This window comes from Strix aluco, chromosome 1 (genome assembly GCF_031877795.1).
Source record: "Strix aluco isolate bStrAlu1 chromosome 1, bStrAlu1.hap1, whole genome shotgun sequence".
Taxonomy (NCBI): domain Eukaryota; kingdom Metazoa; phylum Chordata; class Aves; order Strigiformes; family Strigidae; genus Strix; species Strix aluco.
The window spans coordinates 17492502-17517035 of record NC_133931.1 but is presented as its reverse complement, the minus strand read 5'-3'; the positions used below and the strand labels follow the sequence as shown (position 1 = coordinate 17517035).

General features: G+C 32.0%; 1 protein-coding gene across 2 annotated transcripts in view; it reads right to left on the bottom strand.

Annotated features, from left to right (window-relative positions):
* The window catches only part of CSMD3 (CUB and Sushi multiple domains 3), a 756099-nt gene that overhangs the window by 457289 nt on the left and 274276 nt on the right, over nt 1-24534 (bottom strand). Inside the window, exons 7-9 of one of the 2 annotated variants that reach the window (XM_074808674.1) lie at nt 20383-20691; nt 6664-6741; nt 1638-1725 (exon numbers count right to left, since the gene is read on the bottom strand). In XM_074808674.1, the coding sequence (XP_074664775.1) occupies nt 1638-1725; nt 6664-6741; nt 20383-20691 (475 nt within the window). The remainder of the gene's footprint in view (nt 1-1637; nt 1726-6663; nt 6742-20382; nt 20692-24534) is intronic. The other variant, XM_074808748.1, reaches the window with a different exon arrangement.

Here is a 24534-nt window from a genome sequence, read left to right as displayed (position 1 = left end):
TCAGGTAGTTCTTTCAGTGGTCACTCGCAGAGATAACATGAGAAAAGGATATGCAGATCCTTTGTCAATGCCTTTCACTACCAAGCAGTATTTCTGAGGTTAAAATATGAAACACTGGCCTAAGGAATGATTCTACAAAGCATGACAGTTAAGAAATACAGCTCATTTATTTTTATTTCTCTGAAAATATCCAGAAATCATTTTTTATTAGGTAATGTCAGAAATTACATTCTACATAAAATTAGTTATAAAGCTTCCTCTGATGCACATTGAACTTCTTCTTTTCTGAAAACTAGATAAATAGGGAGACTATAATAACTAACTGGAAAATTTTAATAACTAACTGTCAGCTAGCACATTTACTTGTGCTGTCATTGTCAATTCTATGTTCTGCTTGATTATGGGGAGAAAAGACAAAACAAAACAAAACAAAAGTACGAGAAGCTATGGAAAAGAATGAAGTAACATAATTTCATAACATTTTTGCTCATGTCCCAGATTAACACTTATTCTCTTCAAATGTTAGGAAGTGTGCTGTGTGATTTGTAAAATACAAAATATGTGAAACACAAAACTGAATATAATAAAACCAATTAATTTAAAAATGGTCAATCTCACTTCTATTTTTTCTTCCTTTTCTCTTTCCTCACTTAGGTGTTTTGAAGCGATTTGTAAATATGATGATTATGTGAAATTAGTATATGATGTAAAGCAAGTACATCACTTTAGATTTATTCTTTTAATACAGTCTAAAATTTGTCTACATATCAAATATATAATAATATGTATTTTCAATTCTATTTAGTATGTGATGAATGTTCAACTGAAAAGGAAATAATCCAGAAACTCAGAGAAGAGATTAAAAGTAATTCAAAACATTTTCAAGAAGTGATTATATATGTGTGTCTTTACCGATGCACCAACCACTGCTGTTACTGACAGTAGGAGTCATATATGTTCACTGAAAAAAAGACATAGAATATTTTGAAAGAGTACTGCAAACTTTTTTTTTTTTTTTTTTCTTACAAGATATGGAATTTGAAAGATAGCTGATTATGGAGGAAGAAAGTGGGCCAGAATTTGAGTTTAGGTTAAATAAAAAAAAGTTGGAATGTATCACTGGCAGTGTATATTTCTTTGATTCTTTGCAGTTTTCCTAGAAACATTCAAAAAAGCCAGCAAAGAATGAAATGTAAGAATTTGTTAGAAACAAAGTACAGCTTTTTAGTTCTGGTTTTATTCTTTATTTTTCTCTTTATTTTACTCTTTATTCTTATTTTTATTTTACTCTTTATTTGGCTTTGTCCTTCACAAAAACCTTCACTACCACATATAGGCTCTATATTTGTAAATCTAATACAGTATTTACAGGAGAAAATTATTTTAACTTACCTTCAACCCAATTTTTGTCAGATTATCAGAGATATATGCTCTCTTCCAAGTAGGCATTTTATCTTCTTTGCATACTAAGTACAGGCTATATTGCACTACATAATTTTATACAGAATTTCATTTCACTCTTTACTGAGAAGTTCACTTTTGAAAGGGTAGCCCAACAAGAGCAATACATATTTAACATATACATTTTCCAAGTTCAGTATTAGAGAAATGATATAATGGTAGGGTTTATATTTTACCTAAAATCTGAGCCTATCCGTTTTCCATTTTCTGGTTCTCCAGGATCTGGACACAAATTGGATGCCTGTTTAATACCTCCCTCATTTACTGTAAAAAAACAAAATAAAAGAAAATAAACAAAAAAAAAAAAAGATAAAATGATACAATTTTTAGCAAATACAGAGTTAAGCAATTAACAAATATGAAAAAGTACATTATCTGCATTTTAGGTCCTTTCAAATTGATTTTATACAGAATATGAACACCCATATAATCTCTAGTTTTAATACATAAATTTCTACTCCCGATAATAAGCAAAGCATATATTTTCTGGTTTGGGTTGTTAGGTTTTTTTTCAACAAAATAATACAAGTTTTATATAAGTTGTACTAATCAGCTAATTTTTTGCTTATAATATTATTGAACCCCTATGGAAATGTTATTACTATTCCTATACAAACATTAACATTGAAAAGAGTGTTCAGCAAGTTTAGGGCTGGAAGATTTTACTCTGAACATAATCTAATAAATGTCATCTCCACTAAGAGCTGACCTTTTCTTCTTGAATTATAATAAAACTTGAATGCATAGGCTCATGCTGAGAGAATTGTCCTTCATCAGTACTGAAAATGCAGATATCCCCAAAATATGGTGATCCAAAGGTAAACTCAAATGCCAGTTTGATTTGCATATAAAATAAACTAAAATGGATCTTCAGAGAGAAACTTCCTGTGAACCTTTCAGTGTGTTTTTCCAGAAATTTGTATGTAGCAATCCAGTCCTCAGTCCTCTTCCCTCATTTTGTTTTTAATGCATTATATACTTCTAATTTTTACAGTTTGGCAAAAATATACCTTACAAAAACAATTTTAGGCCAAAATAATTCTATTAATTTTGTATTTAATTTTTGAAGTTCATTGAACCACGAGGTAGCAGATCCCCCCCAAAAAATTAGCAAAGGAGTTTGGTCTGCTATTACGTGGTAAATTCATGGCCTGATGGAATTTTTTTTTCAGAAATGCAATTTGACATGAAACCAAGAGATTTATAGTAAGCAGAAAAAAAAAATCACCTTTATTCTTCTTAATTTCTGAGGAACTAGCATGTGCAGTATTAGATTTTAACTTTCCTTTACAGAAAAAGTTTGCATATAATTAGGCTAATCATATTACACTGTGAATTGAATGTACCTGAATAAAAAATGTAGTTTTTAAATATACATCTAAAGGGTGTTCATTAAATTTCAGCTTTTAATGAAGGACAGTAATATTCAGAATAATTGGGAGTTTTCCCTTCCTTGAAATTTGTCGTCTTACACAGACAGAAAGAGAAGAATTTGTTTGGTACCCCTAAGGAAGTCAAAGGCCAAATGAAAATGTTGCAGAGGGTTAAAAGGAAAACTTCTCAACTTAGCACCCTGCTCAAAAAACCATTAAGCTCGACCTTTGTCAAATGGGAACCACAGTATTTATCCTCTTCAGCCCCAAAGGAGCTGTACCATGTCCAAGGTTGTTCTAATAGCACACCAAGGCAATCTCTGTTCATCTGCATCTCCAGGCTCAGGGGACTTTTGGGACAGGAGGGCTCTTCCTTAGAACCTATCCATATTAGTAGGTTTCAGTCTTTTCCTCCTCCCTTATTTGTAGGTGTGATGAAAGAATATTAGCTATAGAAAGCCACATTCCTCCTAGTGATGGAATGTATATCTATCAGATAATTACAATTCCATAAACTGCATTTCACAGGGCCATCTAGCAGAAACTTATTGGATGAACATTTAGAATGAACTCTCTCTTTGAAATATCTGGGTGCTTTTCTATAGTTCCAAAGCTTATATTCAAGACGTGAGAAATTCAGAATCATCATAAGTAAGTAGCCTCTATATATAGAAAAGACCTTAAAGCTTTGGTTAGACAGTTAGCATTCACTGAGCAATGCAGGAAGAGAAAGGAAGTATTCTTGAGAAAAGGTAGGATAAAAGACACTTTCTCACTTTTGTGACAGCCTGTTAACTTTTCTGAGATTAAACATATGTTAAAACTATAGTTAGGAAATTATTCATGATGTCTCATAATAATATTAAAGAAATTAAAATACAGTGGTGTTATTTTAGGGCTGTATCATATATCTATGCACAGAGATATTATAAAAAAAAGTAAAAATATTATTTAAACAGAGTTATTTCTATTTGTTGTAATTCATGTTTTAATATTTCAAATAATTATTTTATTTTTTACACACTATATTTGCCCATACACAATAAATATTAATATAAAAAAATAATTCAAAGCACAAGAACTATTATATACTTCAATTTCTACCAAAAATGGAAACTTGAAGATCCTACTGCTTTTTGACACCTTCTGTATAAAGTTTTATTCTTAAAAATACTGTATGAAATGGATTTTTAAATGACAATTCATGGATTTTATTAATATTCATAAATAGAAATATAAAGGCTTATGTAAAGAAAATCAGTAAAATAACTACAGTGTCAAAATTAAAATGAGACATACACCACTGTAAAAATTCAGAAGGAAAAGTTCTAAGTCATTAAACTGATTTCTGATTTGATCCCAAGTGAGAAATATGTTTAAGCACAAACTTAAATCCATTCTGGTTTCTTAAGAGTTTAACGAAAATAAATGCACATTTTATTTTTGCATTGATGCTACTTTTCCAGACATAATGCTTGATTTTTCATTCTACTGAAATACAGTTCTATGTAGTTCCCCAGCTACCTATCTATATTTGTTTGTTTTACACCCCAGATAGTCATATGACAATAAGCAATGAAAGGGTTTACTCTAGTAAATTAAAGGCTCCTCTAGGGGAAGCATTCATTCATGATCTGGTCATGAAACTGGGACCAAGAAATTCCACAGTTCTAATCCAGATTGAATTAGGTCCCCCAACAATTATTTTTGTTAATCTCAATACTTGTAAAATGAAGTTGATGCATACTTGTTTCAAAGTGCATCATCATATTACCATTCTGGCTTTACTATGTGCAAATCACCTATGTGTTAGTATTGTATTGAATGTTATATATGCTATATAAAAAAAAGTAAAATACGGAAAAGACATACACATGAGAAATGTTAGATGATAATTTCTAAAGACATTGCTAATACAAGGCATAATGTAAAATAGGTATTCACTTAACCTTATCTTATTTGTGCTAACAGTTGAATGACGGTCATTCTTTTTTTTTTAAAAGAGCCTGTCTGTCATTTTAATGCAAGTACAGATGCAGCTGAGGCCACACTGGGAAATTTATATAAAGTCAACAGCTTAATGCATAGGCTTTTCATGAAATACTGCCTCTTCAATTTCCTCAGCTATCAAAGTGACGAGCTACCCAAACGCTAGATTACAATATAAAACCTTAGTTATCTATTTATGACAAGGTTATGATCACTAAAGGTACAAATCATCAAGGTTTTCAAAACTTCACTTATTATTGACTCATATAGGTAATCTACTCTGCATAACCAATAAAACAAGATACAGAAGTTTTCAGTTTTACATAGAATAATATATAGAAATATATAAATATTTTCGAAAAAATATTGTTAAATTTCATCTCTAATTTCATAACAATCACATTTAGATATCACAGGTGTCTGGTACTTCACTATAAATATGCAATTCCTATTGTTTATATAGTGGAATATTTGACAATTTATGCAAAATAAATTTATAGAGAATCAATCTGTTTTATCAGCCATTGTACTATTCTTATTTGTAACTATAAAAACACAGATGGACCATCAGACAGAGACCTCAGTTATGTACCTTACAAACACTACTGCAATTACCTTACTGCTATTTCTTGGTGTATAATCACTCCACCTTCCAGTCACCCAATATGCATAAAAAGAATACTTGTTTTTAAATATCTTGATACAAAGTTTTCAAATAAACCACAAATGCCTTACAGAACTATTTAGGTGATGCAGTTTACAGAAAAGTTGAATATGGCAGTACGCTACATTATAAAAACTGAGCAGAAATTTGTTTTGCTTTATTTTTCTGACTCGGTAAATGTTAAAGGGTCTTGCTGCTTGAAGACACCTTTTTCTAAAAAAATCACTTCTAATATGTTGACAGTCTAAAATCTACAACTGAAAAAATGCATAAAATGTTATGCCAATGTGCACTGCTAAATTCTGGAAACTGAATCCATCACTGACATTTTAAAGAAAAGATCAGTGCAAATGTGTCCAATCTAAGGAACCTCAAAAGCAAGTCCTTATACTCCTGTGAAGAATAATGAAATGTAGTATAAGCAGACATAGGCTAAGCATTTAGTCCATCTTTATTTTAAACAATTACTTTTAAATATTTAAAATGTGGTTCTAGCCCAAAAAGGAACTCTATAAAAATGGCATGTTCTTTTGCAAAAGATATCCTCTTTAATGGATGTATAGCCATGCCAATTTATATTAGAAAGTTGCCCAACTCCTCCTTATGAGCTAACCAGAACTCAGTGCTCTAAGATGTTTCTATTTTCTGTAATTAAAATTGAAGGCACTAAGTATCCCCAGAATTTTTTAAACTATAGTTAGTTAACACTTCAAAACGTCAAAGTTAGTGAAGAAAAAAAAAAAATCCAGAAAGTGACCTCATGTGCGTAATTCAAAAAAAATACATAGTTGCACATTTGTAAATGAGGATAGGCTTTGGTTTGCATAGCCTTTTGCTGCTAGTACTAATTTTCAATTAAAATAACATATCCCCTGTTCACAGCTAAGATTTCAGCTGACACCTGGGAGGCTGAATATTTATTTCTTTGCAAATACTGCAAATTTAGTGTGAAATTACTGACAAAATAACATGACTTTCTACAATGCCAGATTTATAGAAAGCCTGCCTTTAGAGTAGAACCATATTTAAAAATTCACCATGCAGACTGGAGAAACAGATTTAAATCAGTTATATTATCAGAAATACATAAACAATTTTGAAAACACGCAAACAACACAGACAGCACAAACTTCACTCTTGCACTAGAAAAAAGTAACAAAAAAGGAGTACACTCACAGATAGAAAACTTGTTGCTGTTGTCTTTCCCTGGAAACAATTTAAATCCTCTAGATTTAAAATCTATGGCCTTTTTCACTAGTTAAAAAAAAAAAACAAACAACAAAAACACGTATCAGGCAATACAGTCTAAAATATTTCATTTCATTTGACAAATTTTATTATGGAAGTATATACAAATTAGAGGACCTAACCTAACAAGCTCATACTGTGTACCTTTGGAGGAAAACAATTTACAAAAACAAGTATTGAAACCAATTTGTACACCTGACAAAGGAAAGAAGATTTGCAACTTCATTTCTTTTCCCCATAACCAAGAAAAAAAAAATTATGGATAAAAGTGGTTATTCCCATGCACCATATACTTGTGCAAAACATTGTCACATATGGAATGTGGAAAATGAAAAGAATGATAGATATGTCTGCTCAAAACAGCTGAACAGTTGAATCTTATCTGGTGTTTCTTCTGTGTTAAGAAACAGTTGTGCTTATCCCCTGCTCCCTCTATTAAAAAAAAAAAAAAAAGAAAAAACCTACAGAATACTCTCATGTCTGCCAACTGTAAAGTCAGTAACCTTTAAAAAAAAGGTACTACGACATTTTTTAAACAGCTGATTTTTGGTGAAATTGTAATTCAATTATTCTTTCTAGTCATAGAGAATTTAAAAGGAAAAAAGAGTCGTCCACAACATGCTACTGAAAGCACACTGAAATCCAGTATATATGCTCAGATCTGAATTCCATAATCATCCAAGCAATACAGGACATATATTAATCCACATATATTCTGAAAAGGTTTAATCAGCATAGATATGCCAACATATTTTTTGTCAACATATTTTGCCTGTTACTTCAGATTTTAAAATTTACATTGAAAGTCAGTATTACATTTGGGAAAAAGACAAAACAGAGGCAACAGCTAAAAATTTACAATGTTCTAGTAAACAAAAAGTCCTTCTCAAAGTGACACACTGTAATACAGTCTCAAAATCTGTAGGCACCCAGATTACGTCCCCATTCCAAAAGCATCTCCACTAGTTGTTTTCAAAATCTATGTTCCTAACTTTAGTATGGAAGAACAATTTTTATTCAGGAAATACTGAGATTTTATTACCTGCGTTTAGATCACACTGAGAAAACAAAAATATTTTGATCATAGAAAAATCACTGCATTAATAAATTAAGCATACCAGCCTAATTTTCTGTTTTATCTGCAGAGATTTGGATACAAAAAAATAAAATACAGTCTACTGTCCTGCTGTTGGTTCTTCAGCTGGTCCTCTTTATTGAAAATAGTTATTTTCAAAGTGTGATATGGAAGGTAGTTGTCTCCCACTCACCGCTAAACCCACAGCTGAATTATTTCTGTAAAAGTCTTTATTTTGGGCTGGCTTGATGATAACGTATTTTGGGAAATACGTTATTTGCAGGAGCACATCATATCTGTTGCCACAAAATACTATATATTTTTCTTTTTTAACCCTTAACACCAGAAGTCCTTCCCCATGCCCCCACCTGCAAATTAGTTGAAGTCCATAAGCAATTCTATCCTCAGTGGAAGTCATGGATCCAAGAACTGTATATTCACACTGTAGAGCCATATTGGAATAACAGTAATGCTCTCATCATTGTGTGGGATTTCTAAGATGTTATTTCTACATAAATATTAATACAGGAGTATTGCTGTAAGCTTCTTTTGGACATCAATGTAAAATAACTCTTCATGAATCAGAAGATAGGCTTAGCTGTTCTTCCAACACTTAAGTAAAATGGGAGTGGGCTTGAATACATGATCTCAGGTGCTGGGATGTGTTTAGACACTTGCATTAGGGAGATGTTTGTCCTTTATTTTCAGAAATCACCATAACAACAAATTAAAGAAGGAAGACTACTTCAGGTTTTTTGTTTGTTTCTACTCATCCTCAAACACCTGAAAGTCATATCCATAGTTTATGTACACAAGAAACAGAGTCTGCAAGATCTAAGGTGGAACTGAAAATAGTTACAAGAGTGCCTTGGTGAACACATTTAAAACAGAGGTTTTTATAACTACTTGTATCACTTTGCCAATGCTATTAAATACCACTAGGAAAGCAAGCAACTAAAGACCTCTGAAGCATCTTTACACTACAAGAGAAGAATTTTAATTTTAACTGGGTTTTGAATGTGATTTACTGAACAGTAGTTTCTGAATACACCTTGAAGGAGTAGTTATAGAAATGCATTTGGTCCAAACATGCCATCACTAAACTGTGCCAGGCGGCCTATGCCTGTATATACATAGAAACAATCCCACTATCACCAAAAATTCCCATACCCAAAGCACAATAAATATATTCGTTAATACTTGATAAACTAACATATTGCCAATGTGGAAACCAGTGAGGAAAATGGTGACTATTCAAAACCAGTTTAAGCATACATGTGACAGCAAGTACTCAAAGTGAATTTCACTTTTCAGAAGTCTCAAAGGACAAATTCATGTCAGCAGACAGTGCAGTGGTACACACCTAAGCTAGTCCACAAAGAGATATAGACACTTTAAGGGCTCATTTCATCTGGCCTTAGATACATTACTCTCTAATGAAATGAGTTTAAACTTTGATATGCCCACTTCTCTCAAGACAAGTTGTTCAGATGTGATAATGCTACAAACAGCTAAATATGGTCAGACTAGTATGCTCTCATATTTCTGAACAGCCAATAGCCAATTAAATAGATTAGTCAAAAAAAGTAGGATACCCCTGAGAGGAATATTGATGTAGATGGAAGGTAGCAATAAGATTCTCCAGTGCTTGGAGAATAATATTGCATAAACTAAAACAGATGTGAACTCAAAGCTTCCTTTACGCGCATTCAATCCATTTCAGAATCAATTCAAAAATAAAACTGAAAAGTTAGATCAAGGAAATCAAGCTCTTTGGAGGCCAAACTTAATCAATTATACCTACAATAGAATCAATCTTCAGTATCACTTTCGTATCATTAATTATGTAATTGGAAAGACTATAAAAATCTAATTTAAAGATAATCAAAATTTATAAAAGCCTATCTGATGTAACCACCTGATCAGTGTTATAATGAAAGGAGAGGCTTAAAATTTTCTTTAATACTACTTCAAATACATATGGCTTGTAGGTTTGTTTGTATTATATTTACAGATTTAAAAGTCAGCCAGTTTGTTTGTTTGGATATTTTTATTGGGGGGGGGGGGGGGGGGGGGCAGGAATGCTGATGCACATCTCCTATCCAAACAAGTCTCTCACAATCTTGAATATATTTTTGATCATGAGACCTGATGAAATGTAAACAGTAGCATCAGAACTGTGTGACGCCGTATCAGAGATTATGTCATAAAACCCTGAAAACCACTTAGGCATCCACCTTGGAGATTATGTTCAAAACTGCTCAGGCTTTTTTTCCTGTTCAAATGGATTTAATACAGAATAGAAGATTATAATCTATGTAACTTTTTCTAAAGTTAGAAGGCCCGATGTTTTCTGCAAATATGGAACTGAACATTTTATTGTGGAGGGAAGCGTATGAACAGTCCTGGTACTGGAAGAAGTCCAGGTAAGAAATTTTACATGACAGGTGGGTGAGATAATATTCAGCCAATAGACAGACCAGACTCATGCACACTTCTAAAGTAGTAAATTTCTATGTAAAATGAAATGTGTTCAGAATAATTTTGTTGATGTTTTTGACCAAAATGGTCTCTCACGTAAGATAAGGAAGATTCAAACACTTACAGGTAAAGTTTTAGACACACAGCAAAAATTAAAATATTGTCTTAATTATTTTTGATTAAAAGGTTGTGTAATTCTGTGTATTTATGCATACTCATATACATACAGGCTACATAAAAACACTTTTGTGAGAGGACTAATCTAGACAATTACTGCATTTTACTCTTCAGGCTAGGTACTGCATTAAAAAAGAGCCTCAGGTAAAAAAGAATATATGTCCATATCTTTTAATCACGTATATTATAAAAGAAACACTTAGATGTATAATTTGCCTAGCAACCTTGAATACAACAAGCTCTCAGATCCTAGAAATCAAAACATTAAAGAAAACATTTTTCAGTTGACACAATTCTGACTTAATCGAAAAAGCATATCCTGAGAGCTACACAAGACATAAATTTCAAGATGGAAAATTTGTTTCTACAATATGGTAGCATTGGGGTATATAGCCATGTGAAGGATATCTATTTAAAACACTGACAACCCACAAATTAATGTCTTTATTTTAGTTATGCAACAGCATGTTTATGCATCTTATGTAAAGAAATTGTCCAGCTTGTTTCGTCTACATTTTGTAAACTTTTAAACCAAGTATAAGGTACATTTAAAATGCTGACAACTAAAACACCACCATTCTACACAAAACAGGCACTCACGTTGCATTACTACAGGTACTACACAGAGTATTAACCATGGAAACTTGGGCCTTTTCTGACCTTATATACTTCTTTCCTTGGCTGTAGTTCAAACACTGAAACAGCCCCTCCCCGCTCCTGAAACTTTCTCACATTATATTCACTACCACTCAACTAATGGAGATGGAGAACAATATCATAATATCAAAGCCATTATTTCAAGATTTCACATATAGCCCTCCTTAAATGACATCTGCAGAAATATTATGTGAAAAAAAGGCAGTAGCTTGTTTATTTGACTATACCTAAATGTTTGTATCGCATAACATAAATGCCCATATAACATATTTTAGAAAAGATGTAATATCTCTGGAAATAAAGGGAAGGTTCAGCTCCCCCTCACAATCCCTGTATTCTTCTGTTTCTCATCTTTGACATTTATTTAAAGTCAACTGCAAAGGATTCTCCTTGATAATGTCTAAACCAAAAATAAATCTTAAAAGAAATTCCGAGGTGAAAGTCTTTGAGACTATATTGTCTTGAGATGTGTTTTTTCCCTTTTTCTCACAAGACTGAGAGAGCAAAATTAATCTTTCCTTTGAATTTGCATACTCAAAATTCTTCCCACCACACTACTATTATTTAGAAAACAGAAATCAATAATATTTTTTTACTTTGCATTGGGTCCAGATGTTAGGGAACACAAGTCGACATTAAAAACACTTGTAGATTCAGAATTACATGATCTTCTGCAATAAGTATATTTGTTGGATTTATGTTATCCTAGAAATTAAGAATAATTAACTCATTGACTGCTTTCTGAAGAGATATAAGATATTTGTTTGGAATACAGTGTAGAACTGATTCTGACTGGTGCAGAAACAGTAATTCACTGTTCACGATCTTCAATATCTGATGATGGTGGACTTTATTTGCAGCAGGTGTTATTTCTAGTGACAGAAACAGGAGTCAGTTATACTCTGGACTTCTGACATTTGGTGCTTATGTGCAGATAAGCCAAATAAATCATGCATGCTAATTCCAGTTCATCTTGGCATAGGTCTAAATCATTGCATTTCTTCTAGAAGTTGATCTACATGCACAGCACATCCACAGTCTGAATGCATTGAACTAACTCCTCATGTACAGGTCAGTTCTATTTGGGTTTTTGCATACACTTCATATTTATTATGCATGTGATGCAACTAGTTATCCAGAATTTTCAAACTCTGACAACACAAGTGCTAGATATCCAGATATCTTAGGGATCACCACTTCAAGGGATTGCACAAATAGGGTGCTGGGGGGGAGGAAGATATAGCAACCTATTTAGTTTTTAGGTGATAGCACTTTAGGGTCCAGAAATGTACGTTAAAAATCTCTAAACCTAGCAATTACCTAAATAAACTTCACTGTGGACCAACACACTAACTGATGTAGCACTATCTTTTAAAGCCTTTCTGCGCTTTGAAAGTTGGCATTAGAGGACATGAATTTTCATCAGTTTTTGTAGTACAGCATGAACTGTGTAGGTTAATGATTTCTGCAATATGAAGAACCATTCAGAAGATGAACAATCAGACTATAAAGTGGTGAACCATCTACTTTTCATACCATTCTATTTTTTTTGCTTTTCACATGATCTGATCTTAGTTTCTCTTTTATTATTCCACCCACCTCCTCCTCTTTCAACCCTAAAGTGCCCTGGTCAAAGCAGATTGTATAGAATTACTGCAGCTACAACATTACTGTACCGAATTACTGCACTGTATTACTAATTCCTGCACTAGTGCACTGCATTAATACAACACATAATAAATATTTGTTTCTTGATCCTACAATATTTAAAACACGATGTGCTGGTGGACAATAAATAGAATGAATAAAACAGTGAAAATTACTTTGTTACTCCTTGCTAAAAGTAGAGATGTTTAAACAAAGTTACTACACATTATGATCTATTAAATAGATAAAATTAGACTTTACATTACCTTTTAGGTATCTTAGATTTGCTGACAAGACATTCTATTTTTGTATTACCCCACAGTCAAAAAGTTTTATTCAGAATGGAAGAAAATGCAAATGAGAATGAATGCAAAATTCTTTCCATAAAATGCAATGCTGATAGTTCAATGAACATAATTGTATACTTTAACGAAACATGCCACGAGCATATATTTCTAACCCAATGTGTGCATTTCACATTTATATTAAAATTTAATAGGTTTTGATTTTATTTTTATATGATGCATTTCCATTTTAATTGTGTAACTTCTCAAATTCATTTTTCATCCATAGATGAAAACCTATGACAATTTTCAGAGAACAGTATGATATAAGCTATGTATAATTTAATATGCATTTGAAAATTTTTCATTGGGTTCTTAGTTAAAATACACTTATGATCCACATAATGGAAAAAAACTCTCCTTTTGACTGAAAAGTATCATTAGCATGGAGCAGAACTGGAAGTTTAAGTGTTACTCTGTTATGTGAATTGTCAACAAAATTGTACGTGGAACCCTCCCACTTTACAAGATTTTCACTAAAATGTATGAAAATATTTCACTTCCTTAGGTAAGTCGCAATTAATATAAAGAACAACTTTGTATAATAAAGTAATGCAATAATGAGATGAACTATGCAAAATCAGTCAGAAAATGTATTGATAAAACAAAATTATTTTTTATACAGGTTACAGGTATATATTTAGGTTATTCCATAAGTATCGGTATTGAATTAAGAAGGATGAGAAAATATAGTTAGTTTACACATATGATTTTTAAAATGGTCAAAAATACACTTTTTTATGCTGTATTCTACCTTATATGTATCTTAAATTTCTCTAATGTGGAAAAAATATTTAAAAGAAAGCAAGTATGTTTAATATCTAAATTTTTTAAATAATGTATAATTGCACTAATGATAAATTGTTTTTTATGTTCTAACTACAACATATTTGATTTATACCAACATATTATGGTCAAAATAAGAAAACCTGAAATACTGAGGGAAAATAATGTCACAACATGTCAGAAGACAAATACCAATTATAGAAGTAAACATGTATAATATAATGAAAAACACTTAAGAACTGCAGGAACTACAAGGAAAAGAAATAAAAGGAACAAGTTAGGAGAAAAAAATTAGGTCAATTATAATGAGCAATAATTCAATTAAATCATTAATACAACTAATTTCTTGAAATCAGTATGACTGATTTTCTTTTTCCCTTTCTTCCTTCTAGACGATTGGATGAAAACTGATCTCCTTTCCTATGACTTCTTTGAAGTGGGAAGATTTCAAGAAGCTTAGGTCGTTATTATCAGCTTTTCTTTAATAAAAATCTTTAAATTAACAAACCATGGGTTATAAAGTTCATCCACCAAACAGAACATATCTATGTCACTCATTGCACTTATTAAATAGGTATTTCCAAAAGTATTATGAAATATTAAATCTAGTTTGGTGATTAAATACTTGAGTGTTAAATTACATCTGTGTTAATAAACATTTCTTGGAACTTTTTAAATTATTCTAAAAAATAACTTTTAAAAATACACAAAACTTCTTATATAAAAATATTCTTATATATAGAAAAGAACATAAGAATCTTACTGCAAAATACATTGATTTTCTTCAGACTCCCATCTTTGTAGTTCTGGGCTTCACTCATAACAAAAAAAGGCCCCATCCCCCAAAACCAAAGGACATATACATGTTGATTTCCTACTTGACTCTGTAACAGCTTTTCAGAAAATGTCTCCCTCCCTGCTCCTACTTTCCTCTTCCTGCTTCTAAGTAAACCTCAAAAAAATTAGGATATATGAAATATTTTCTAAAAATCCTTTAAAAGTTTACATCAAATAATCCCAAAGTAGTGGTCTATCATTCACTGAATGTGAAAAAATAAAGAGAATTAAATAACTTTCTCTTAAATCCTTCAGTTTTCAAAAGTTTCATTAGCATCTGATTTAATTCCTCATAAGAAATGCTAAAATGTGAAAAGAAATGCTGGTTAATGGGGAGCATCCAGTTCATACTCCCTGATTCATATTTTCCTGGCTATTACTAAGATACTACATAAAGTCAGATGTCAAAAAGCATAAGGTAAGGTGTGATAGATAAGTGTTCTTCAAGAATAAAGAGCAAAGGATAGAGAAACAATAAAGGCTTTATAAGAAAGAAAAAAAAATAGAGCTGAAAACACATAGAAAGAAAGAGAATGGAATTACCAGTAAAATAAATAAGATTTTGAAAAGAAATAGGTAAGTAAAATAATTAAAACATACTTTACTCCTCAAACTGAGCAGAAATGGATAAAAATTTGCAAATGCTTGGTGATATTTCTGCTCTTTAGAGAGAGAAGTTCAGAGTAGTGAAATGTGTTGGAATCCAAAGTGCTCTTGAAAATAAATGGAATTTAAGATCCTAAGGAAAGCATTGAGTCACTGTTTGAACTGCTACATGATGACCAGTGTCATCCATTAAGATTTTCTGGTACTATTTGAGTTTGAGTTCGATAAACATTTTTTCTTCTCCAACCTTGATATCTCTGTTTCAGACTGAATTTTTTTCTATATTTCATTTATAAATTATGAACTGTACCAGTGGTCTTGTTACATTACTTCCACCTTGTACTCATTTGTGTCTGCAGTACAGAGGTCTTAATTTAGAAATTCCTTTAGGATGAATATTGTCTTAGAGTGCAGGACTTCTTTAATGGTATACTAAAATCAAGTAAGTCCAGGTTCATTACCATGAAAAACAAAACTGCAGTGACTTAATTGGAGATATTTTTTATTCAATCTACTTCGTACTCCTTCAGTAGAATCAAGGAGTCTTTATAAAATTTTTACACTGACTTTGTACAATTATTTAAACTTACTTTGTGGTCCTCTTAAAAACCCCAGAAGTGTAATATCATGTCAGCAGAAGTGAGAATCAAGCTTGATTATGTTTGACACTAATAGATGAAGGATTCTTCTCAATTATACGAGAGAATAGAAACCTCTACTGTATAAACATCAGCAGCTTTCACATTTATTTTATTCTTTCTTTGCTTCTATCTTAAGATTTATTTAGAAATCCTTCTACTCCAACACTGAAATCAGAAGTACGATTCCTATTATTCTCAGGGGTATTTAATTATGATGCATGTGTACTTCTATATTAAAATTAAGATGAATAGAATAGAATAGAATAGAATAGAATAGAATAGAATAGAATAGAATAGAATAGAATAGAATAGAATAGAATAGAATAGAATAGAAGAATAGTTCAGTTGGAAGGGACCTACAATGATCATTTAGTGCAACTGTCTGACCACTTCAGGGTTGACCAAATATTAAATCATATTATTAAGGGCATTGTCCAAATGCCTCAACATTTAGACATATGCTTCTTAGCACAAATTTAGTCAGTAAAAGTATGCTATAAAAGCACTTACAAGAAAAAGTTCTAAAATAACTCTCATGATGTTTGCATATACTGAAATAAAAATTCTATAGCCTTAAGAAAGATCCAGTTGATATGAAGTATACAAAAATACAATAGCACTATCAGTGTTACTAAACTCTGAATTCTTAGTGTATGAAACACAGATAGTAGAAAAGACCAAAAATGGCAGATTATCCTCTATTAATGTAGCTGTGATCAAGCTAACAGTACTTAAATACTTAAACAGAAATAAACCAGGGGGAAAAAATCACATTTAATTTCCTTCCTGATTTCACATCTGAAGAAGACAGATCACACTAGAAACTGTGATTGTAGTATCCACATAACCTGCTACTGAATGCTCAGTGTTTGAAGCTTCTAGATTGAACTGAATGAAAGTGGTTATGGACCTCCTTTTTTTCCCCCTACTTCTGAATAGAGTAAGAGATACACTTTCCTGAGTTTGAGCACTTGGTTTCATTAAAACTCAGGACCCGAAAGATGCTATGTTTCTCTTCCAGCTATCATATCTAAATATATTTTTCATTAGCCTATCAAGCTGCATCTTGAAAGTAAGCTTTTCACCCTTCATCTACTCCCTCTTACCAGAAGGCTTCCTTGTTCCAATAACAAGAATTCTTCTCAGTCCTCTTCATAATGTATCTATTTATATATTATATACTCATTTGTCCTTATTTAAGTTCTCCACATACTGCATTAACTTCCTGAAACATTTATCCTTTCATCCTGTCTTACATTTTCTTTTGTAAGGTGGGATGATCAGAACAATGTAACACCATTATAGTTCTTTTATTCATCTGATTCAGTCTGAATTCTTTTTGATGAAGGAACTATAACCATATACAGTATTCCTCATGAGATCTCACTACTCCCTTGTAAAATGATACTTGTACTACCCTACTTTTAATGGAATTACTTCACCAAATGCGTCTAGCTCCTTTTTCTTCTCTTAAATAGTTGGAACACAAAGTTTTCTCATCTGTGATTTCCAACTAATAAGTTTAGAGAAGAAATTCTTTAGCCAGCCTTTGACACACCCTACAATTATTGTTGAAGTCCAGATAGCAAGTGTGGTAGACTAATTTACACTTAGAAGTCTAATTTTAGATAGATAGAGACTACCTATTTAAATAGATAGATAGTTCTCTCTATACATCTCCTTCATGCATACACTTCAAAAAAATGTCAGTTTAGGAAATAAAAGAGTATTGTTATTGTTTACTCACTCTGAAAGATTTTACTCACAGAACAATCCCATGGAAGGTGACAGTATGATTCTTATTCTTTAGTTATCATTTTGCATCAATGCTAATGTATCATAAACCAGCACTATTCTGATCTCACTAGCAACATACTCAAAAAAGACTACATGTACATTTCTACCATTTTAGATATACACATATATGATATATTAAGTTTTGGTACATTATATTTTGTATATTTAATTTAATCTTTTCAAGTATTAATTAATTTGCATAGTTTGGGGAGCATAATTCTTAAATTATGATCAAGAGCACAGGAAAAATATATTTGCAAAGTAAAAACTAATTTTTAATATCTATTAAATAGAGAAAGGATTTAAAAAGGAATTTACATAAACAACTTAAGTAGCTCTTATATATATTTCCATAGTAATTTAATATGCAGTACAAGACAAGTAGTTTTTATACTTCTGTGCATATTTCATTGTCAAAGAGAAGCTAAAATACTTCAGTAGAAACCTACAGCAAACTCCATAGAAACACCCATAATGGAAACTTCTTCAAGTCAGTTAACAATAGTCTCACATTCACAAACATTCCTTTGAAATATGTCTGTGTCTTTGTAATGAGCAATATTTTGTGAAAGACCATTACAGGTTATTTAACGAGGGTCATTTGATGTTTTCACAGCTATTGTAAGTATAGTAACAAATACTGATGTCTGCCAAGCAAAAATGGTAATTTTTTACTCAGTATACAAATACCCACTTTAATAGCATACACACATATTTGTGGGTATGATAAAGTAAAAAATATTTAAAAGAATTTGTATAAAGAATGCTAGCAAGATCAAGACTTTAAATATTGCCTGGGGGAATAAGCTGTGGGCTTCCTTCTCCAGTAAGGTCTATACAAGACTGATTTCATCTGTATGTGGGCTGTGCTACCTTTTAGTACCTGTAGTACTACTTTAATATGTGACAAATAAGCACCATAACATTATTTTAGCAGTATCTCGGTCTCTTAACTTTTTTTTGGTTTTTTTTCATAATGTAAGGTTTAGCATTTTAATATGACAAAGTAATTCAGAAGTATGTGCCCTACCTGTATCTTAATTAAAGGATAGGTCAGAGAAGAGAAGGACAGTGAGAAGACAGTGGAGAGAACATTGTAGTGTAATGATTACAAACAGGAGATGGAGGAAACTGTATGTATATGACAATTACTGACAAATTTAACTTTAAATTAGTACACTCTCACATCTTTAGAAGAGATTATTACAGGTCTCCAGATACTCCCTCATAACTGAAAATACACCTGATTTTTTTGACTTGACCAAAGAAGTTCTGAAGTGAATGCATAGCCACGCCACCAGTACAAACTGAGCTCTATTAATTTATATCACTTGATAGCCACAAAACTACTTCAGTTTTGTACTGAAATTAACATAAATGAAATATAAATAGCTGTTTAATTTCATATGCAACCCAAATACAGTACTTGTTTTTCAGTTATCCTACTTAAATTACATGTTTCAAAATTCTGTGTAACTGCAGCTCTGCTGTTTCAGTAGTTGTTAGTAAATGAAGCTACAACAACTAATATTAGGGGACCATCTGCCCCATTAGGACAACAGATTCCAATCTGAAGTTGACTTTACAAAATATCAACCATATAATGAGACTGCCACAAATTGCTTGTGTTATAAAAGATGTTCATCCTCCATATATTTGTATTTATAAATTCTTCATGCACAATAGATTAACATGTAACAAGAAATTAGCACACAATAAAAATTAAAAATATATCATAAATAGCATTCAACAACATTAGCCTGAAAAATTAAGCTACTCCTTCCCTGAACTTGTGTCTGTGTAAAAACATACCACATGCAATTTGTTTCTGAATGTCTATGCTGGTTAAATGAAGACATTCCAGCATTGCTGTTTCTCAGCCTCATGTTTCAGATATTGTCAGTTATCTTTAAACACAATAAATAATGCTTTGTTTATACTCCAAATGTTGTTCATTATTAGTACTTTAGCATGTGGATTAAATCATCTGAATATAAGAACATATCAAATCTTTAGCTTTACTTCTTTAGTACATGCAACTGAATTCCCTAGTGTTCCAAACTTCGCTTCATTCATTGATTTCATGTCTGATAGAATAAAAATGTCCAGATGTTTTAAAAAGTAAAAATTTTGCTGAAGATTTAAGAAGGAAGATGATTACAACTGCATCACTGATTAGTTTAGAACAAAGCAGCTATTTATAAAGTACATTTTTTATTATATAGGTGATTATGTCTAAACACATATGCAGAATAGATTAATATTTTAATCTCAATTCTCTAAACTTGCATCAGATCTCACACTAGGCTTGATAATGAAATATAATGATATAAACTATAAAGTGGCATCAAAAGAAAATTCCTTATCTTTCCCTTTTGTCTTTTTATAAATCAAATTAATTTAAATTACTATGACAATATTATTATTAACTTCATTTTTCCATCTGGCTGCCCCACTAGAACTCAATTTTAAGCAGATCTGATCCCTTTCCCATTTGGTTCAATTACGTTTCCTGAATGGATACCTGACCTTTAACTTTTAATTTATACAAGATATTTTTTCAGAACTACATGGGCACAAGTAAAATAATATCCAATACCTCTATGAGTAACAACTGCAAGTTCTTTAGTTCTTTCTATCTGCTCAGCACTTCTTGGTCGTCTTCTTGTGCTTTGTAAATTTGCTTGATGAAGGGAGACTGCTTCCTTGGAAGAGGCCGACTCCAGAATTGATTTTCTTATATTCATAGCTTGCACTTGTTGCTCTTCAGAAGGTTGTCTATAGGTGGTCACTGCACTGGATACAGCAACATCAGCAGATGTGCTAGCAACAGTAATAGCACCAGTAGTGGCCGCAATACGCTCCTCTAACTCACCAGTGGAGGCAGTTTTGATCAAAGTGGAAGAACCTGTGGGACACACAGTAGCACTGGATGCTAACTTTTTCTTTTGAATTGTGTTTTCCTGATCAGCCTAAGAGATTAAATTTCCCTCTGTTTAACATAGTAAAGACAAGTGACATGAAACGAGGAAAGTCAATATGCTTTATTCAAAAATTTGAAGTAATCAGAACATTTTTTAATGCTAGTGAACATTTTGTAATTATGGTGATATTACACGTTTATTTTTAAATGTCCTCAAGAACTTATAGGATAAACTTTTGTACCAGTCAGAATGACAGCACATAATTTCCACCCCTGCAAATTCAGCCCTGAAATCAGCACGGCTAGAGAAATATATACAGCTATATCATTAACAGGGACCCCCCATGTAGAAAAGTGATTACCACCCTATCGAGGAGTGAAACAGCAGCATTATATAGTAACCTAGGTAGTAGGCAAAGCTTCTGTACCCCAACTGCTAATAAGGCTACCAAATACATTCATACATTTGATTCTTTTCATCAAAGCTTGACAGGGCTCTAAAAGCTCATTTAGACTGGATACAAGGCCAAGGGTAGATGGATAGTAAAAGGTGCACATTTAAATAAAACATCTAAGCATAATTTTCTATACTTGATATTGGACAAAGACTGCATCTGTAATTCTCTTTTTGCTCTCTGATTCCTGTAATAGGACAGATTATTTTACTCAAAAAACCCACCCACAAAATGTTTGCTGAGTTAAAAAATCGTCCATATTAACACTTCTAACTTTTCTAGTAGTTAAAATATATAACCTATGTGGGAATTTTTAATATTTTATTAACCTTTTCATCCTTCCCCATTCCCCAGATTTGGCTGCAAATATTTGGAAGCCATGTCTCTCACCTGTGAGCATTTAGAACATCTAACACAGTACCAACTCTGTCTTGACTGGAATGAATAAATGACTGGGCAACACATAATAAAATTCATATAAGAAATTAGTATAAACAAAGTTGATGTAGCATGAACTGTACTATGTTATACTAATCTCTTTAAATCATGGCTTTTTTATTACATAATAATGATTAAGGGGCGATTGAACAGTCATTCAAACAATAAGATTTCACACTTCTCTTTTTACTTCTGAGCTGTCCTCTCACACAGATTTGGAGACTAGTCTTTTAAGTGTAGTAGGTGATGACAGGATGAAAACAAACCAGAATTTTTGCACTGTTAGAAGAACCTATACACTAGAAAATGGAAATAAAACTCCCAGAGGCACTATGCAGTATATAGCACCTTTCATGCACAATGTATATCAAATCTCTTGACAGAATTATCAAATATACTGTATAAATAATTCGATCAGATCCTAATGTCAAAAATACTAAGTCTTGCTCATAAAGTCTCTTTTATTTACTGCATAAATTTTAGGCTGAAAATATTTTATTTTGCGTTACTATCAAAAAAATACTACCATAACAGAATACTTATACAGCATTATACAGACAACTAATAAGGCTGCTGTGGGTACATATCATTTTTGCTATCTTATACTTAATATCATAATATTTTTTCTGCAGTACACCACTTCTAAATCATACAGTGGTAGCTCCCTCTGCAAAACTGACTGCAGGTTTATGTGTCAGAGACCAAACCAAAAACTACTTACTGTCCTATGATGACACCAATATAAGTAACTAAAATAGTCCTAGACATGTTTTATCCTTTATTTCAGAATAAAAGAAAAAAATTATCACAACAATGAATAATATCAAACGCCTACACTAGTTACGATTCGGGATACAATAAACTGTGACAGACTGGTATCAAGATTAAAACACAGAAAATACAAGTGCATGGTCAAGAGATATTTTGGAACAGGATAATGTTGATTAAAACAAATAAAACTTACTGCATGTTACATAACCACTACTATTAAAGCAAAATTTATGTGGTTGCATCTTTATCATGCAAGAACAGGCAGTCAGCTGCTCCCAGTATCAAGCTCAAAGCAAAATTTTATTCTAAATCTCAGTCAAATGGCATGTTATGTCCTAGTGTTTTAAAGAGGCACAGCACTTTAAATGAAAACCAGTTAAGATGAAATTCATCTCAAAAGAAAATGCAAGAAAAATTATGCTTACTTAAAGCTTCAAAGCTTATACATTGAAAAGTACTGTACTACTTTGACACACAGGCAACTTTCAAGCAAAACACCTGACTTCTTAGGCTTCTACATCCACTTACACTGCAAAAAACAACTCATGCAGATCAGTAAAACGTAAACAGCATGGTGTGATTTTAAGACAAAATTGATATTATGTATAAACAATCTGGTAAGTATCTGCTACTGCATAGAATAATTGCATACAAGTTTGCCTAAATATAATTTGTAATCTGTAAAAGTATAAACTTTGATGTCTTAGTATTCTATGAAAACAGGTTTAGAACAATGTTATAAAACAGTGTTAGAAAACAGGTTTACACATATGTTATATGGGCAATGTAACATACTCTACACTTCAGTCATCGGCAGTCAAATCTGACATTTCAGTTTGTCAAAGACACTATTTTTAAAATTGTAATTTCCTATATAATACAAAAAAAAACCCCAAAACCCACATATTATTTTCCCTTAATATTCTGGTTAAAAAAAATAAATATATATATATATAAACTTGCAATGAAACATGTTACATGAAGGAAGAAAGGAAGGCTGATTTCTGCTTTTTGGATAAAATTTAAACCAACAATTTTCAGTCATCTGAAGTCAACCCAGAGGTAGGTCATCACTTTGAATTCACAATCAGCAACTGAGAAAATTTGAGCTCGAGTAACTGACAGGCTGCACCATCAGAGGAAGCAATAAGGATGTGGAGGTAAGAAAGAGTAATTGTTGCTCAGAGCATGGGTTCACAAAGAAAGAGAACCTGATGAGCCCAGACTAAAGCAGTCGGAGACTTACTAGACTGCATAACCATTCCTCTAAGTGAGTCCCTGTGGATGGAGAACAGATTATAATCAGTAAAACTGAGGACCTTTCCTGTGTCAAATTAGACTGCTTAGGTGAGGAAAGGTTTGAAGCGGTATTTACACATAAAAATTCGCAACTATGTAGAAGTGGAAAGGGATCAAGTTGATGATCTACACAGCAATTCAGTTTAGAAAACTAGTCTGAATGAACCACTACTCAAAAGTGTTGTAACTGCTAAAACTTTGGATAATGTAAACATATGGAAGACCCATAAGCCTTTCTATTTATACAGGAGTGGAGGTTGCTCCTGATTCCAGGATCATTTTTAGTAAAGGAAAGAGGCAAGAGCCTCTGACATTTGCCTGAGACAAAGCTCTAAAAATAGATTATGAATCTGTGCTAGATGCACACACTTTGCATACGCAATATGCTGCAAGTATACACAGGGTTCCTGTTGTAAAACATGATAGAAAGAAAATTTACCCCAGATAAACTCATAGTGGAAGTTCTCATTTAAATTAATGTAATGGACTAACTTCTTACAAATAATCACTGAGGGAATAAAATAATCTATGGAGATAATGAATACTTTTGGCCACTCTGCAGAAGCATTTGCCAGCAAAAAAATTAAGGCAGAAAATGATATCTAATATGGTGAAAATGCTTTTATTGAAGATTTTTTTTTTCTTTCCTTTTTAGAAGAGTATGACTTGGAGAAGCTTCCCTTTAAAACAGGGAATGCTAGAACAATGTATCTTCCCTCTCCAATCAGTACAGATATTTAAAATATATTCATGTAAATTGTAAGTAATGTGCAAATACTAAATTAAAATTTAACAACTTCTAGAAACTGTAGGCCTGAATAAAAGTAATCACAGTAGTCCCTATGTGTTGGAAAAGAGAATCAGA